Source organism: Syngnathus acus, chromosome 24 (genome assembly GCF_901709675.1).
Source record: "Syngnathus acus chromosome 24, fSynAcu1.2, whole genome shotgun sequence".
Lineage (NCBI taxonomy): Eukaryota > Metazoa > Chordata > Actinopteri > Syngnathiformes > Syngnathidae > Syngnathus > Syngnathus acus.
Window position 1 is genome coordinate 2,186,672 of NC_051108.1, and position 15,671 is coordinate 2,202,342.

General features: G+C 44.4%; 2 protein-coding genes across 2 annotated transcripts; both read right to left on the reverse strand.

Moving 5' to 3' along the window:
* Nucleotides 1-1,683: 1,683 nt before the first annotated feature.
* Nucleotides 1,684-3,637, reverse strand: LOC119117703 (thyroxine 5-deiodinase-like). Its single transcript, XM_037244147.1, has 2 exons — nucleotides 2,417-3,637; nucleotides 1,684-1,965 (listed from the first exon to the last, which is right to left on the reverse strand). The coding sequence occupies exon 1, from the start codon at nucleotides 3,478-3,480 to the stop codon at nucleotides 2,683-2,685; it is 798 nt and encodes a 265-aa protein (XP_037100042.1). The 5' UTR covers nucleotides 3,481-3,637; the 3' UTR covers nucleotides 1,684-1,965; nucleotides 2,417-2,682.
* Nucleotides 3,638-13,333: 9,696 nt separating this feature from the next.
* slc25a47a (solute carrier family 25 member 47a) lies at nucleotides 13,334-15,418 on the reverse strand. The gene is made up of 6 exons (XM_037244146.1): nucleotides 15,261-15,418; nucleotides 14,616-14,659; nucleotides 14,472-14,543; nucleotides 14,063-14,242; nucleotides 13,738-13,993; nucleotides 13,334-13,672 (listed from the first exon to the last, which is right to left on the reverse strand). Exons 1-6 carry the CDS (start codon nucleotides 15,295-15,297, stop codon nucleotides 13,359-13,361), a joined length of 903 nt encoding a protein of 300 aa, XP_037100041.1. The 5' UTR covers nucleotides 15,298-15,418; the 3' UTR covers nucleotides 13,334-13,358.
* Nucleotides 15,419-15,671: the final 253 nt, after the last annotated feature.

The window sequence follows — 15,671 nt, forward strand, 5'->3', positions numbered from 1 at the left end:
AAAAAAAAAAGGTGGTACCCTAAATGCTTAATTTTTCTTTTCCAAATAATTTTTTTTTTTTGTCCATCTAATGTGTCCACTGTTTGCTTTACACAGTGTTGTTATTGAGAAGCGGTGCCCGGTGACATCTGCACCAGCAGCTGACACAACTCTCCAGATAGAATGGATCTCATGGCAACCAGGTCGCCATGGCAACCGGGACACAGATGCCACGCTGAGGTGAGCCGTGCAATTTGCACCTCCTTTTCTCACGCCCGCATAGAGCTGTTTTTGTTTCATCCAGTTTTTGCTTTATTTTGGTAGTGTTTGTAGTCAAGAGGTCATAAACTCGTAATTTGCCGCTGCGAAGAATTGTCACGGCAGCATCTGAGCCCCCCCCCTTTTTTTTTTTTATTAATGTGATGTTTCTACACGCCGTATGACTCACTTTATCATTGTATGCATTATGTGCACACGCACAGCACTCTTTCCCATTTATTATTAATAATAATTATTAATCCGTTTGTTCATTTCATACAACAGAATCGGTCATGGGTCATCGTGACCCGAGTCACATTTTGTTTTTTTAAATCCGAAAATAAAATCGTCGCATTGCACAAACTTTTCTCCTCCACTTTTAGCCGCTTGGGTTGAAATAATAGCTGCGCAAATTCAATCATAATGAATTTTGAAGAATACGCTGACAGAAATATCTTTTGTTGTTTTCCAGACCCACGAGATTGTTCTTTCGGTATCTTGTGAAAGTCGTCATGTGTGTGTCCAAACTTTTATCTTATCTTATTTCCAGTGGACACACTAATCATGTGAAACACACGCAACACTGTTTATATATTTTTAAACGAGCATGTGAACTATTCATACAAAATTACACTCTCCCATCAATGTCACACAATGTCTTTTTTTTTTTTTTTTCCTCCCTTTGTGCAGTTGCCCGAAAGCTAATTAAACAGCAACCTTCAGTCTTTTGTTTACCCTCCCTTTCACAAGCATTTTGTTAATTTTCCACCCATGTTTATGGATTTATGGAACTATTTTTCAGGGTGAACTTACAACAGGTTACTGAGCGGAGAGCCCCTCAACACTTCAAAGGTCAACCCGAAATAGTGATCTTTAAAAATAGACTCTGAATTGTGTGCATTGAACTGCTAGCGCCTGGAATTGTGCATTTATTTACATTCTATGAACACAAACATGAATTGACTAACCAAGCAATTTTTTTTACCCGAAACCGCTTGAGTCTTCTTTTCCCTTAACAGCAAACCGAGTCGAGATAATTTAGTGGCGCTTTAAATGCAACCGTAAACAACTGCAACAGTCTCGCTTATCAAATCGGTTTGCTCTTTGGTCAGCCAGATATTACCAATCATCTGATTTTTGTGTCTGCTGTTCTTTTTTTTGTTGTTGTTGTTGTTTGTTCCTTGCCCAGCACAGCACAGGACAAGACAAAAGTGACAACAACAGGGCGTCTGAGAATTATCCAGGATGGAGGTGAGGGCGTTTGAAAAGTGAACCTCTTGGGACCAGTGTGAATCAGAGCTCGGTAATCCCTAATTGCATTTTGTTTGCATCTTGGAAATGTTCAACACGTATCTTACACAATCGGTCTATAAGGGAACATCAATGTTTTAATGCAGGCGCCTTCAATTATGCATCATGAATGAGGTAGTCAGGAAAAAGGGCATCATGATATTGTCACTTATTTATTTTATACAAAAAATAGGTTAATTACACATTGGCGTGACATCACGTCATATTGCACCTTCGTCATCCCCGGTGTCCACGGGGGCAGCCGCGCACCCGCCTGCCCACTGGGGTGTCACAAACATCAGTGTCGGTTCTGTGGCTGGGCCGTTGAAGAACTGAACTTCACGCAGACAACCCAGCGTGCCACCTGGAACCCAACCGGTCTATAATAGGCGTTTTATGCTTCTCAAACTGGGGTCTGCCAGCTGTAGCTTGGAGGGACTGCAAAATAAGTTGGAATCAAAGAAAAAAAAATTGTCTGTATGAAACAACTAGCGACAGTATAAAAAAAACATAGTAAACCCATGACTCCCTTCCTAGGCTTGGGGCTAATTAAGTGTTTTGATAGTGACATAACACTTGAAACCGGACTTTACTGGATAACAGAACTTTGGGAATTTGTGTATTCCACAAGAATGCCATTTATTTGTAGAACAAAAAAGCATTTTTTTATTCAACAGTTCTATTTTCTTAGCTCGTAAAGGCTTCCTTCAGAGAATAAAGGGGATATTAGGGTTGCATTAGAATGTTGTATTGTATATGGGAAATTCGTTTTTTAAAATGTGACTTTTTTAGACTACTTTGAAAAATACCATTTAGAGACTGGTCCTGTCACGATAATCTGTTTTCTTCGAATAATTGTCTGAAAACAGTTGCATTTTTTCAAATGCACGTTAGTACTTTGTTGGGTCGAATTGGCCCAAGTGATGGGTTGGTTCATCTTTTCAAAATTGCAGCAGTTGTAATGGTGTTCCTTGAGGGATACGCATGGCAGTTTATTGGGGGGGGTCCCCCGCACCCAGAATGTTTGAGAACCCCTGATTTCAAGGAGTAATCACACACATCGAAACGTATACGAAAACTCCGTATGTGTGTGTGCAGGCAAAGAAAAAGTTTTAAAAAAAGAAAAGAACATAAACAAGGCTGCTTGCTCCTGGGTTAGGCTTGCAGCACCGGACACGCACTCATGTCCCTCCGGTACTGTTCCAGCCACTTCCTGAGCTCCGAGATCCGGTAGCCCTCTGGGCCCCGGTCACCCTGGTAGACCACTCTTTGGTCACGCACGATGTAGAGTCTCTCGAAGTAGGCTCCGTAGGCGGCATTGGACGAGTTGTCCATGTTGTCCACCACCACGCTGCTGCCGGGCACCCGTGCCAGCATCAGGCGCGCGGCGCTCAGCCGGTCCTCTAGGCAGCGGTGTTTGAGGATCTGGTAGGGGGCGTCCGAGCTCACCCAGCCGTCCGCCGGGTGCGCCTCCTCAATGTAGACCACCACGAAATCGGCGATGTCGCCGTATTGGCTGACGACGCGCTGGAAGGCGGCCAGGCGCGTCATGAAGGGCGGTCAGGAGCAGCTGCCGAAGTTAAGCACCAGCGGCCGAGTGCCGCGCACGCAGTCCAGGATGCGCACCTGGCGCCGCTCGGGCACCAGCACCACCTCCGTGTTGGGCGCCGCGCGTCCCAGCCGCGCCGACTTGAGCAGGTCCAGCTTCTGGCCGTACCACACGGCTCGCAGCGACTCCAGCGTGAACATGCGGTTGGAGTCGGACACGCACAACGGCGGGTCGTCGGCGCTGTGCGGCCGCGCGCCCATCTGGAGTAGCACCTTGCGGCGAATGCACAAGAAGTCCAGGAGCCACAGTGTCACGGCCGCGGCTAGAAAGCGAGGCACCAGCAGCAGAAAGAGGGCGGCGTGCCTCAGAGCTCGCGCCAGCTGCACCCCGCCGGAGTCGTGCATGGTGCGCAACGAGGAACGGACTAGACGGATCCAAGATCCAAGGCGGCCGTCAGTCGCCTGCACACATTTGGAACGGAACTCTCCCGACGTGCGCGCGCCCTCCTTTTATATGCCCTGCACCGTTTAAGTCATCTCCGCCCACTCACATGGTGGGGCATTACCTCCTCTCACCTCGTTTGCACTAGTTTGCGCACACACGCGCGCGCGCTCTTACGCATATTGTAATCACCTTAATAACACACCCTTTTAGATCCATATTCATTACATTCTGTTCTCTTTCCCCAGTGGATGGTGAAGAAAGAAGGAAAAAAAAAAAAGTTTGACGTCAACACCAGCTGGGAGCTCCTGAAGCAAGTGCAGGGACGTTTGTCAACGCTAGACGGCGCTGGACCCACACGCACAAGTGAAGGTGGGTGAGTTAGTGCAAGCAAGATGAGATTGTGTGGGCGATTCATTCACTGTTTGGAGCTCTCATTAAGAAACAGCAAGTGTGCTCAAACATCTTGTTTCCATATTGTTTTATTTTTAGGGCATTTCATCGGAAAAAAACGGTCATTGCCAGCTTGACTTGCAAATGAAATTCAAATAGAAAAGAAATGTACTAGATTTATTTATTCATAATCAATTGATTCCCAATGAAATGAAACAAAAAATTACAATATTCGATATTTTTAGCTGGACAATTTAATTATTTGTAAACAACTATGTGCAAAAAAATGCACTCGTGTGTCACTATATTAGGCTAGATTATTTTTTTAGATTAAATAAAATAAACATGTCTATTCTTGTTTTTTTGGTTTACCAGAATATTCAATTCCGTATATTAGCTGCTGTTTTTTGTAATAAATGATTGCTTTATGAAAACATATTGAAGTATTAACAATGCCATGTAACGTATAGTTCAGATACATTCTTAGCGTTGCCTGGCCAGACCCCGTCAAAACCCACTCACCCCGGCCCTCCCCTCCTTTTTTTTGGGTGACATCATCACGCTCATCATCATGTTCTCCTCTCCCACTCCTTTCCTTGCTCGTTCCCTCCTTCGCCAGCCACGTGTGAGGCATATGCGTCATCGTCCGCCTCCTCCGCCGAGCAGATGGAGCAGAGTGTGTTTTCGATGAAACGCTTGTCAAGGAATGCCGCCCGGGCGTAAAAATGAGCACAATTGCCCATGTGTATGTTTGATACAGCCACTCAATCATATGCAAAGTCGGTGAAAAAACATAAGATCTCTTCAACTAAATACCACAAAGGATATCTCCCATTGTTTTCTTGTTTTTCATGATTGGATAATAGCGGCAATTAACATGTTTTCAATTGTTGACCTGGGCCAATAGAGCAGCAAACTGTGTACCAGATGAAAATGGAAGCTTTCTTGTATAGCGCCACCTGCAGGACACTCTTTCTTGGGGACGTGAGGAATGTTGCTTTTTTTTCTTTTCAAGAATAGTCAGCCGCCTTATGAATAAGTCTCCCGAGCTCATTATGTTCGATCGCTTGAGGCCCGAGCACACACACGCACACATGCGCTTGTAGACACGCATTTAAATGCACTCACAAATCAAATATATATATAACATGTTGAGTCTTTTATATGTCTCACACAGTCAATATATTCCCTTTGTGAGGAAGTAGTAAATCATTTTTGATTGAAACAAAAAAAGATTTCCACGTAAAAATGTCTCGTTTTTCCATAAACCTCCCGTCTGCTGCCGCGTCGTCACCTTTATTTCCCTCACGAGTCAATTGGACGAGCGGGTCTTTGTGAACAAACAGTCGGCTTAATTTTTTTTTTTCCCCCCTCCAAGATAAAACTGTTGGAAGCTTTCTTTCATTAGATGCTGGCAGGAGACCTGCCTGGGTTCATGTGAGGACATCCCAGAATAGTAAAAGCAGGCTGGAAAGAGCCTGCAGCAAAGCCCAGTGTGACAGCGGCCTAGCTCAAACCATTAGACTGGATTGTCATGAACTACTACACGTGTGTGTGTGTGTTTTGGATGTAATCGAGTTCTACTGCGATGATACCCGGGTGAGTCAACTCTGCGACTTGTGCCTATTCATGGCCCGTCTGCTCTCCAGGCAACGTTTGAGTGGGTTTGTAGTTGCTAGGCAACCATCACGCACTCCCGTATGGGTATGCATCACCTCGCATCGCGCGACCCCCCCGTCCTCTCGGCTGCGTGTCCCTCTAATCGATTTGGGGCTCGCTTCGTTAGCGGCTAGCGACGATTGCCGTCGGCCCGATCTTTGTTGACGCTTTTTGTTGAGTGACGTCAGGTTTTGACCTCAGGTGATGTTAGAGCGGTGCTCACTCTAACTTATCTTGCAAGAACCACACGGGAGACAGTATGCCCTTTTTAAGCATTTGCAAATGGAGAGCCATTCGTCACTGCGCGTACAGCGATGATCGAATGAGGTCTGACTCTGGCTTCTTGCAAGAGCATTTTTATTAATAAGAAACAGGGTGGGGGTGAGAGTAGACTGGATGGAGTTGAAGCCCTTGACCTCTAGTCAAAGCATAGCAGGGGGTGTTTTACGACCTTGTGTAGGGTGGGACAAGCTAGGTTATTTATTACAGGTTACATTCCAACATAAGCATAAAACTAATCTAGCTCGGTTATTCATTACAGGTTACATTCCAACATAATCATACGATCAAGACAATCTGGAAAACCCTGACAGGTGACGTTCCAGTTCATTTTCCCTCCTGGAAATTTGCATTGGCTCTCACTCACGTATTGTCTTTGTAGTTTTTTTTTTTTTTTTGGAGCGAAGGCCACCTCACGAGTGAGGGTTCAAACAGAGGATGTCGAGGAACACGGGAGTGTTTTTGACTCTCACAGCAGCACGGCATGTCGCTCAAAGCGCCCGACAGGGATGCACCGGGGCGGATTTGGGATGCGAGGGGAGAGACGTGCGCAATCCGAGATGTTATCGCAAGGAAAGTTCCAGCTTGGCTGACGCACACTCTGACCGTTGACATTTTGGAGTGAATCCGTGTGACGGAGCAACAGGCATAACATCACACATGTCGTGTTTGTCGTTCTATGTTTTGGAAGACAGTACGGGTGTACCTAATAAAGTGGACAGTTTATCTAACACAAGACTTACTTTGAAGTAGCTCCGAATCATTTTATTGTGTTATTATGTCTTCTTAACTCTAGTGGAGCGATAAATACAGGACACAGTGTCCATACGGAAGCCTATTGTTGAAGTTTATGAAGTTAATAAACTACTTGAAAGTCAATCATTAGTTCAAAGGGAACCACGTGGCAATGGATTCAAATCTACCCGGGCCTGACCTCGGATGAAACGACATTTCAGATCTTTGCTTTGTTGTTGTGAGTTTGGAAATTTCCCAGTTTACCTTAATGCGCCGTGCAGCATCTCAGTCTTGACTTGTACAGTTAAATCTGACAAGAGAAATTCCAGGCCTTGTCATTAGCGGCGACGTGCAAAACAAAAAAAAAGAAAAATCTGTTTGCGTTCAGTTCAGCGGAAGTCATTCGTGTTTTTATGAGCCTGTTGAGTAATTACAAGCACGTGAAGACGTGTTCTTCTGGCGTGCTGGGATCATGCGAGGACACATACACGCAGGTTCAGTTGGTTTAATAAATCCCGGACTTGCTTAAGTGGTGCTTTCACACTTGTCCGTGCGTGATGCGACCCGCCACTTTGTTGTCGTAGCGCTTTGCTCACTTGGTGTTCCTTGAAACGTACCCTGCGACGTCATCTCGTCAAACAGAAAGTGAAGTGCTGGATGTTGTTTGTGTGCTAAGTTCAAAACGTTAAGAAGATAGCCTTGAAGAATCGATAGACTTGCAGCTTGTTGACTTGGTGTCAAGTCTTTGTGTGTATGTTGGGGACTTTTGTTTTGCAGGGTTTTAGTGCACTCGATGACGCCTTACCTCACCGTGTTATTTGTGTCAGCGTACACACGGCCTTTTTTTTTTTTTCTTCTTCTTCCCCACATTGCAGCTGTTGCGACAGGACCGCCGTCATTATTTTGCTTCGGAGATCGCTTTTGTGCGTGTGACCTTTTGCTCCCCGTGCATCACTGAATCCGGCCAGTACATTTTGTTTGTGAGTTGACGTTACGCAAGCGTTATCAACCCCGTAAGTGGAGGCATGTGAAGAAAAAAACAGGGGGGGGGGGTTCCTTTTTGTGGTATTTCGAGCTTTGTTTAGTCTTTCCAGGAATTTTAAGGTTAGCGTCAAGACTTGGGTTGCGGTTTCGGATAACAGCTAGTCTGGTATGAATTTATGTCCTCCACCTGTGTGATTCATGGATGTGTAGTTCTTTTCCAGCTGTGAGCAGCAGGTGTTTTCAAAGTGTGACTCATCCGATGAACGCGCCGCCGGCCATTACAACACTTCTGCTCTGCTCGCCGCTGCCGTCATGTTTACCGGAGCGCCGTGTCCTAGTTTTCGGAAGCAAAAGACGTGTTTCCGCTTGTTGCGCCACTTCAACCCGTTGTTTTGCGTACCAGCTAGTTCCAAACGCGACCGCATTTGGACAAATGAATCAGCCGTCCAAGTTGTCGATTGGAAACGGATGTGCTGGCACATGCCCATTGGATCTCTATCAGCTTTTTCTGATTCTTCCTGTGCTTACCCTTGAGACCTTTCCACAAATTCTCTCTTGGCTCAGGGATCGTGCGTCGCTCCAATGATTGACTGCATGGTGCTTAGTTCCCGTGGTGAAAGCGCAAGATATCATTCGGTCATCAACCATATATGCACAGCACCTGCACAATAACATCAACATAGTTCAAATTGCTCAAACCATAAATTGATTATGATTCAGTAATAGGTCTGTAAAAAAATCTGCAAAAAAATAATCGTCATTTACCCTTTAGAGGTTGAATTTATTGATTCATTTGAGAATCGATTAGTTGCCGATTTAATTGACTCACCTTAATAATAATAATGAACATATTACAGTATATGTCATGTGGATTAAAGAAATAAAGGCAAAATAAAATTATTATTTTATCAATTATCTGTATTGACGTTTAGAGACAAAATAAACTTCGGCATTTGACTGCGCCGTTTCGTCGGCCAAAAAAAATACTATTCAGTTAATTGGACCTCGGCCACGGAGCGAACGTGCCCTTCCTTCCTCTTGGAGGTTTTTCGTTTGCTCCTCGGACTTCCGGCTTTCTTTGTCTTGCCATAGTCCTGTCCTTTAGTGCACTCTCTCCTTTTCATATCCTGTCCTCGGCTCACCTCACCTCCCCTCCTTCTCCGCCTTCTTGATGCAGCAAAGAGTCACATAACTCACTGACGCGCTGTTTGGTTTGGCATAAGCGCTGAAGTTATGCGAGCCATTTGTTCGTTTTGTCGTGGAATTCGTCTCTCGAATTACTCAACAGCGCTTGATCAAAAATTGCACATTCGGCCGCCATAATTGACTTCCCCATGTCTTGTCCGGCGCAATCACATGGCATCCACTCAGGCGCCAAAGATTTTTTTTTTTTTAATGGGGTTGTGTTTTTTGTTTTTGGAATGCGGAGACTGTCCCTGAGCCAAAGCTTTTGAGGACACGACCCCAGCCTTTGAGGTCTTTGGCAGGATGTCGTCCACGCAGGGGAGCGACCAACTCGCCTGACGTGACCCTGAGAATCTGTAATAATAGGCGTGTTAAATAAGAGTCTTTAAAAAAAAAACATTATTGTATGTAACTCATTAGAAATAAATAATGTCTTAAAAAAGACATGTTTTTAACTGATGATGCAATTTTATTTTATGTTGAATTTAACTGAAATTATTTTAGTATCATGCATTTTGCTTGCCTAACTTATCTCATTCTTCTTGCCTTATATTGCGCTTTGTGACATTTATTTGAACTCAAGTCAGTCAAATTTGATTCCCTGCTTCCTTACCCTGTAAAAGATATTCGTCAAAGAATTACTGTAGATGGCTAGCTTGACAACTTTCTGGTGCGAGGTTGCCCTCTGTTGGTGAGGAGTGGCCAGTTCATCCACACTTCAGTAGAAATACATATATAGATATATTTTAATAACTGAAATTCTCCGCTCAAAACTTAAAGTAAAGTTGGCTGCAAATGAGCAACATATGTTTGTCACACGTAAAACGTCAAACGTAAAAAAAAAAAAAGTGAAGTGTGTTTGCTTATGTCATATCTTATTAATATTTAAGATGCAAATGCCCAAACCACATTATCGCCACTTTTAATAACCTGTCGTGTTTAAAGTAGTGCGTCAACATTGTCTTGCTTCGGGGAGCTTCTCTATTCAGTTTTTTCAAGATCGTTCAAAGTTATGTCCAAGTTAATATAAGTAAAATACAAAGAACGAGTTAAAAATAAAAGGAGAAGTTACGACACGTTTTACTTCTTTTACGAGGAGGATTAACAGTAATACCAAATAATCTCCTGGTATTAATTTCCTCAGGCATAATGGCTGAAAATCAAATATTTGGATCCCAGGACCTTGTTAGATACATAAGAAGCACGTTTCTGCTTGCAGATCAAAAATGAAGGTAATCGGCTCGTGTTGGGATTATCATTGAGCTAAAATTGTTCCAGTTACTGACTCTAATAAACACTTTGCAACAGCGTCAAGCAAAAAAAGCCCAAACAATTTGGTCAAAGTCACTAAGTGTCGTTCTTCGGTGTGCGGTTGCGCCAGAAGGATGCCGATTACAATTAGGCTTAATAAGGCCCGTACGTTTGTTCTCATGACCCCACAAAGACATTCGCGGGAAGGTGGGGGGTTGCTTCGTACCGAACTCGAGCGACAGTTGGGACGCTTTGGCCACAAAGGACTTAAAGTAGGGCATCTTTTTTTAATTTGGAACGTTTACAAATGTTTGGTGATATCCAGCGAATACCAACTCTGATGCTACGCCTGCTGTGTGCAGCCTTTTGTACAAGCTGGAACGTCCGCTCGGGTGACCTGTTTACTCTTTGCCACGATAACTAATAAGCGGGCGAGGGGAAGCGGGGGGCTCCTGTGTCCTGATATGAACTTTACTGTATGCTAACGATGTTAGCGCGTAACTCAAAACCAAAGTCAATACTGATGAAAGAGTTAGTGCTCATTGAACTTGTCCAAAGTTTCGAAAGAGCTGATTTCCACATTTGGTAAATTATCTTTATGGTTTTACGTTGGACATCGTCATTAGTTTGTAGCAGCAAAGACGCCGACGAGAGCAAAGGTCCGACGAGAGCAATTATGCAAGCGTAAAGAGCCCCACGGAGGAATGTCGGCCATTATTCTATCCAACATCTGCCCTATGTCCAATTGAATGCTTCACAAGCCATGAGAAAGTGCAGTGTTTGTTTGTTGTGGGCTAAAAAAGTTGGCCATTTTTCCACCCGCCTCTCAATTATAAAGGAGGCTGTTCTTGTTGGACAAACACGGCTATGATGGACAGCGTCCACCGTCCATGGGAATGATGGCTTGGCTACATTCATGAAAAAATAACGGCCGTGCGTAATTGAGCGTCGTAGCCGGGACGAAAACACCGCTCCATGATCTGATAGGTTACGCAATTAATTGGGTCCCGACTATTATTTTGATGTCAAGAGGGGGTCGCCGTCAAACGGTGGTTTGAGGCTACGCTTGACAAAGGACACAAGGCTTCTTTTGTAAGGAAGCCCAATGTCCTCCCACTCTACTTTTTACTCGGTTCGTTTTGAATGCTCATTGTCAAGTTAAAATAGATTGGACCTGTAAGATAAAATATAGTTTCTATTTTTCAGGATATGAATTTATGGACCGCCAAAATGGCCGTCTTCCTGTTCCGCTTTTTTTTTTTTTTCCAAACCCAAAATGGCTTCTTCCAAACAAAATGGCTGACTTCCTGTTTCACTGAGACTCTTTCCTTTTGTCCCAATTTGTGTAAATCATGTAACTGATGTTTGGAAACACACACAGTTAGCAGCAAAGGTTAAAGGTCATCCGGCATAGGCAGCTCAGACTCTACATGTTGACCATAAATCTTTAATCGAGAATTGGGACAAAGAATGTACATGGTCACCTTTTAAGCACTACTTAACCAGTTGGCATTACCCAACATATCAAGTGCTGGGATGTACTTTAAGATGACCTTAATTAATCAATCTCAAACAACAACACGACTTTTGTTGAAGTTTTTTTCGTTTTCTAATTAGCCAACTTGAGCCAGGTCACTCGTGAACATCCAGTGCGGTCCTACGCATTGCTTCTCCTTTAATTCTTGTCTACATCTATCGAAGATGTGAAAGAACATCGTCGTCATCGACATTCCAGTCCCGTACTGGTTTTCCCTTGAAATGTGTGCTTGCCCTTTTCTGCACTGCATTGCCGAGGACATTAAAGCACTCACTGAAGAGTACAAGCTCATTTGGTATTCCATATGCGGGAAGGATCCTCCGTAGGGTGTCAGCGTGTTGGCTGTCAAAGGCTTTTTCCACATCTGTAAAACGCACATACAGACGCTCTGTGTGCTGCTCATTAATGTCGTTCCTTGCAAAGATCTGCTCCCGTCTTTTCTGAATCCTGCTTGATGTTGACCTACGGGATCTCAAGCGCATCTCATGATGACTTTAGATTTCTAAGGGGAATGGTGCACAATCTAGAGTATCTTTTGTGGAGTGAATATTAAAACCAGGCTGGGGATTATGGCATTAAATGACTTTGTCTGTCTTTTTGTTAATGACCTCGCCACTTGCGTAATTGCGTGCTTTACAAAATGATATCCTTCACTCCCATCTGCTTTCGAAGCTTCCTCCTTGACGCCTTGTGAGGCTTCTGTCGGGGTCCGGGGCCGCCTGAGCCGCTGCGAGTTTTTACCCAGCAGCACACGTCACCGCCGTGAGAGCGCAGACCTCCCAAAATAGCCCAGACGGCAATCGGCGTGAAAAGGGCGGATTCGAGCGCTACAAAAGGACAGACGTTGATGCGGACTAGGCGGAAAAGACTGATGCACTCGTTCACATGGTTGTCAGCCGCGGTCGTTATCAGCACCTTATATGACTTTTTTTTTTTTCTTTTCCCTCCACAGCTGGCGCTCTCTGCACGGCTTTAATGTGAAGACGTGATGTCAGCATGCTGGTCGGAATGATAATGATCTCACATACCCACTCAACTCATAAAAATGCCAGCGGTGTAATTTTTATTACATCGTTAGCATAGTTGTGACCAAACCATGTGTTTGGTTTTTCACACAATCAGAATTTTTTTTTTGGAGTGAGGCCTTGATTTGTGCATACCTGGAATAATATTAATTAAACCTTTTTAGCTTATGTGTATGCTGCAATTTAAATCAAGTGACAGTACTTCACGTAAGATCGTTAATACTGAGCAAGGAACTCGTTTACTGTGTGCTATATTTTGCCGCCAAATGCGGTTTGGACGGGAACATTATAATTGTCATTGGAGCGGTCATCCCTGTAAAATGTAAGGTCGTATTTAATACTGAAACTTGCAAATACAAAAAATTGTAATCATAACCACCACATGGATGACACCTTAAAAATGTAATAACTTGACCTTCAGAAAGATCCTTCCTGCTTGGACCACAATCACAAGAGTAAAAACAACTCCAAAGAGCGCCACAAGAGGGCGTAAAATCCCCAAGAAACGCCGATGAATAAATATTTTGAATGAACTTTTTTAAGTCGAGGAAACGCTGCTTTGATATACAACAAAATTACCAAATACCATTGCATGACATTTTTTTTAAGGCGCAAAAATACTCCCATTCACCAATAAATACAATTACATATACATTTTAATGTGCGTGTTGCAGCTTGTTTTTCCCCAGTCAGTTCTTTCCGGCCGAGAGCCACAATTGGCAGACCGATAGCACCACCTAGAGGCCACAAGAGGCTACCGCAAGGCATGTCCCAAAGTTGCAGAATTATGGAGTCATTCCAAGCCCACCCGAGGTGTGTCAGTGTTGTCCGGCTTGGCCTGCAAGAGGCTCATGAAAAGCTCGTAGGTGACAAACACCACCAAGTTGACGGGGAAAGCACGCAGGCAGTTGATGCCCAGACTCCGGAAGAAAACGCCCACTCCCTCGGTGCGTATGGTCTCGGCGATGCAGTGCGCGAAGCCCCTGTAGCGCCGCGTCTCCCGTGCGCCGTCCGCCTGCAGCCGGGCCTTAATCACATCCATGGGCGTGCTGATGGACCACGCCACCGTTCCCGCGAACCCCCCGGCCAACATCACTGCGCTCCACGCTGCAAGAGAAGACGTTTTTACACCAAAATCGGATTTGGGATTCTCTCCAAGTGTTACACTCCACCTGGCTTCTCCCTCCCGCTCTCAGTCAGCCATTCACAAATGGTGTTGTAGGTCAGAAAGTACATGGCGAACCCGGGGCCGTCCCTCAACGCCAGTGGCATGGCCCCCCGGTACAACCCCCGCAGGCCCTCCGCCTTGAGGATGCTCAGCATACAGTGGACCGGCCCGCGGTACTTGGGCTTGGTCCCTCGCCGCACCGACTCAGTCTGACACTGAAGGCGCACTTTGACAATGTCACCTGGCGCTACCAGCAACACCTTGGCGAGGGAGGAAAGGAAATGTCATCCATCTATTTTCTGGAGCCTTATGACTGTCGAGTCTCATACCTGCATTATGCCGCCCACCATCCCTGAAAGGAAAATCTCCGGCTTGGTGCTGGGGCCGTGGGCGGCCCCTCGAGCCTGCTTCAAACACTGCAGACAATTCCTGTAGGTCCCGAACGCCACCGAGGACGTGACGGAGATGGTCGCCATCGGCAGCGACATGCCTTTGAAGAAGCCGTGCACCTGATGATGTAACAAAAAATATTATTGTACACGTATGTGTTTGAAGCATCTTCTCTTTCTCTTTTGCAGATATTTTACTTATTGTGGGTGACTCTGGAACATGGCAATTGTAAGCGGATTGTGACAGGATACTCATCCATCTGCATCCAAATGGTAAGGCCTCGAAACGTTGACAAATGAATGCTTGTGTTGTGTACCTAACGAAGTGGCAATGTGCGTATATTCTCACCCCTTCTTTGGAAAACGTGGTGGCGATGCACTGCCATATTCCCGTAAACTGTCTTTGAGTTTGGATCCTGACCTGGAGATGGATTCAAATGATTTTATACATTTAATTTTAAATATTTGCAAGTTAAATAAATAGACTGTGCACCTTGATGGTGTCCAGCGGGTATCCCACAGACATGCCACAGGCCCCTGTGCAAAGAATAAGAGCATCACACACACGCAGAACTTCCAATTTGACAGACCTTGACCTTTCACTTCTTGCTCCAAGCAAATTGACATGCGTTTTATCCAATATAAATATCTATTTACAAGTCAAGAGGATTTTTTTCTTTATTTAGTGTGATACTATAAACAATAGTCAATTACAGAATTGGACATATGCATATATATATATTATAAATGTGTTGTAGCATTGTAGCATCAATACTTTCGTCACTTATTTAGCAACCTATGCTGTAAGATAATTGTTACAAAAGCTGACCAAAACAGTGCACAGCACTTGAAGAAATTGACTTTCATAAAAATATGTAGTCGACTCAACGTTGCAAAGTAAAATATTACGGAAGCCCTGGGGGTCAGTTTACAACGTGCAAACCGGCTTGCCTGGTTCGTTCAGTATGAAATCTTAAAAGACAAGTACCCTAACAAAAATAAGCTACTACTATTTATTTATTTATTTTTATTACCTGTGTTTTAATTGATAACGACGATCGCTGTGTGCAATGTCGATTATGTAAACACAGACAGACAACGTCATAGACAGTGGCCGCCGGCATGTGTAAACTGTTACCTGCCAAAGAGCCAGACACGAAATCGGCGATGTGCATCCTGTCAGCAAGTCAACACAACCCGCCGGGAATACGTTCATGGGTGTGCCGCCATTCTTATTTCCAGGGTTACTATCTCGCTCTGCGTTCACGTAACCTTGCAGAATGACTAATGTAATATCACGGGTGAATCATACGTCACTACAATTTCCGGGTTTAGTCGAACGACCAAATAAAAAAGTAATCGTTTAAAACAAAGTGCTTTACTGATAAAGAATTCCTTTTGGAGACATTTTGCTTAAGTCATTTATTATCCTTGATCCATTTAACGTCACATTTGGCCCCAAAAAGCTCAACTTTACATCGCTTGTGACGTTGATTAAGATCCACCCCCTCTCCCCTATTGGCCAATGGCAGGCTAGGTAAATGTACAC

Excerpts from the sequence above, each read along its gene's own strand:
- slc25a47a (XM_037244146.1), bottom strand. The coding sequence starts at position 15,297 with ATGCACATCGCCGATTTCGTGTCTGGCTCTTTGGCAG. Across the intron at positions 14,660-15,260 it reads CGTGTCTGGCTCTTTGGCAG|GGGCCTGTGGCATGTCTGTG; the intron begins GTAACAGTTTAC and ends TTCTTTGCACAG. Across the intron at positions 13,994-14,062 it reads TGGTGGGCGGCATAATGCAG|GTGTTGCTGGTAGCGCCAGG; the intron begins GTATGAGACTCG and ends TCCCTCGCCAAG.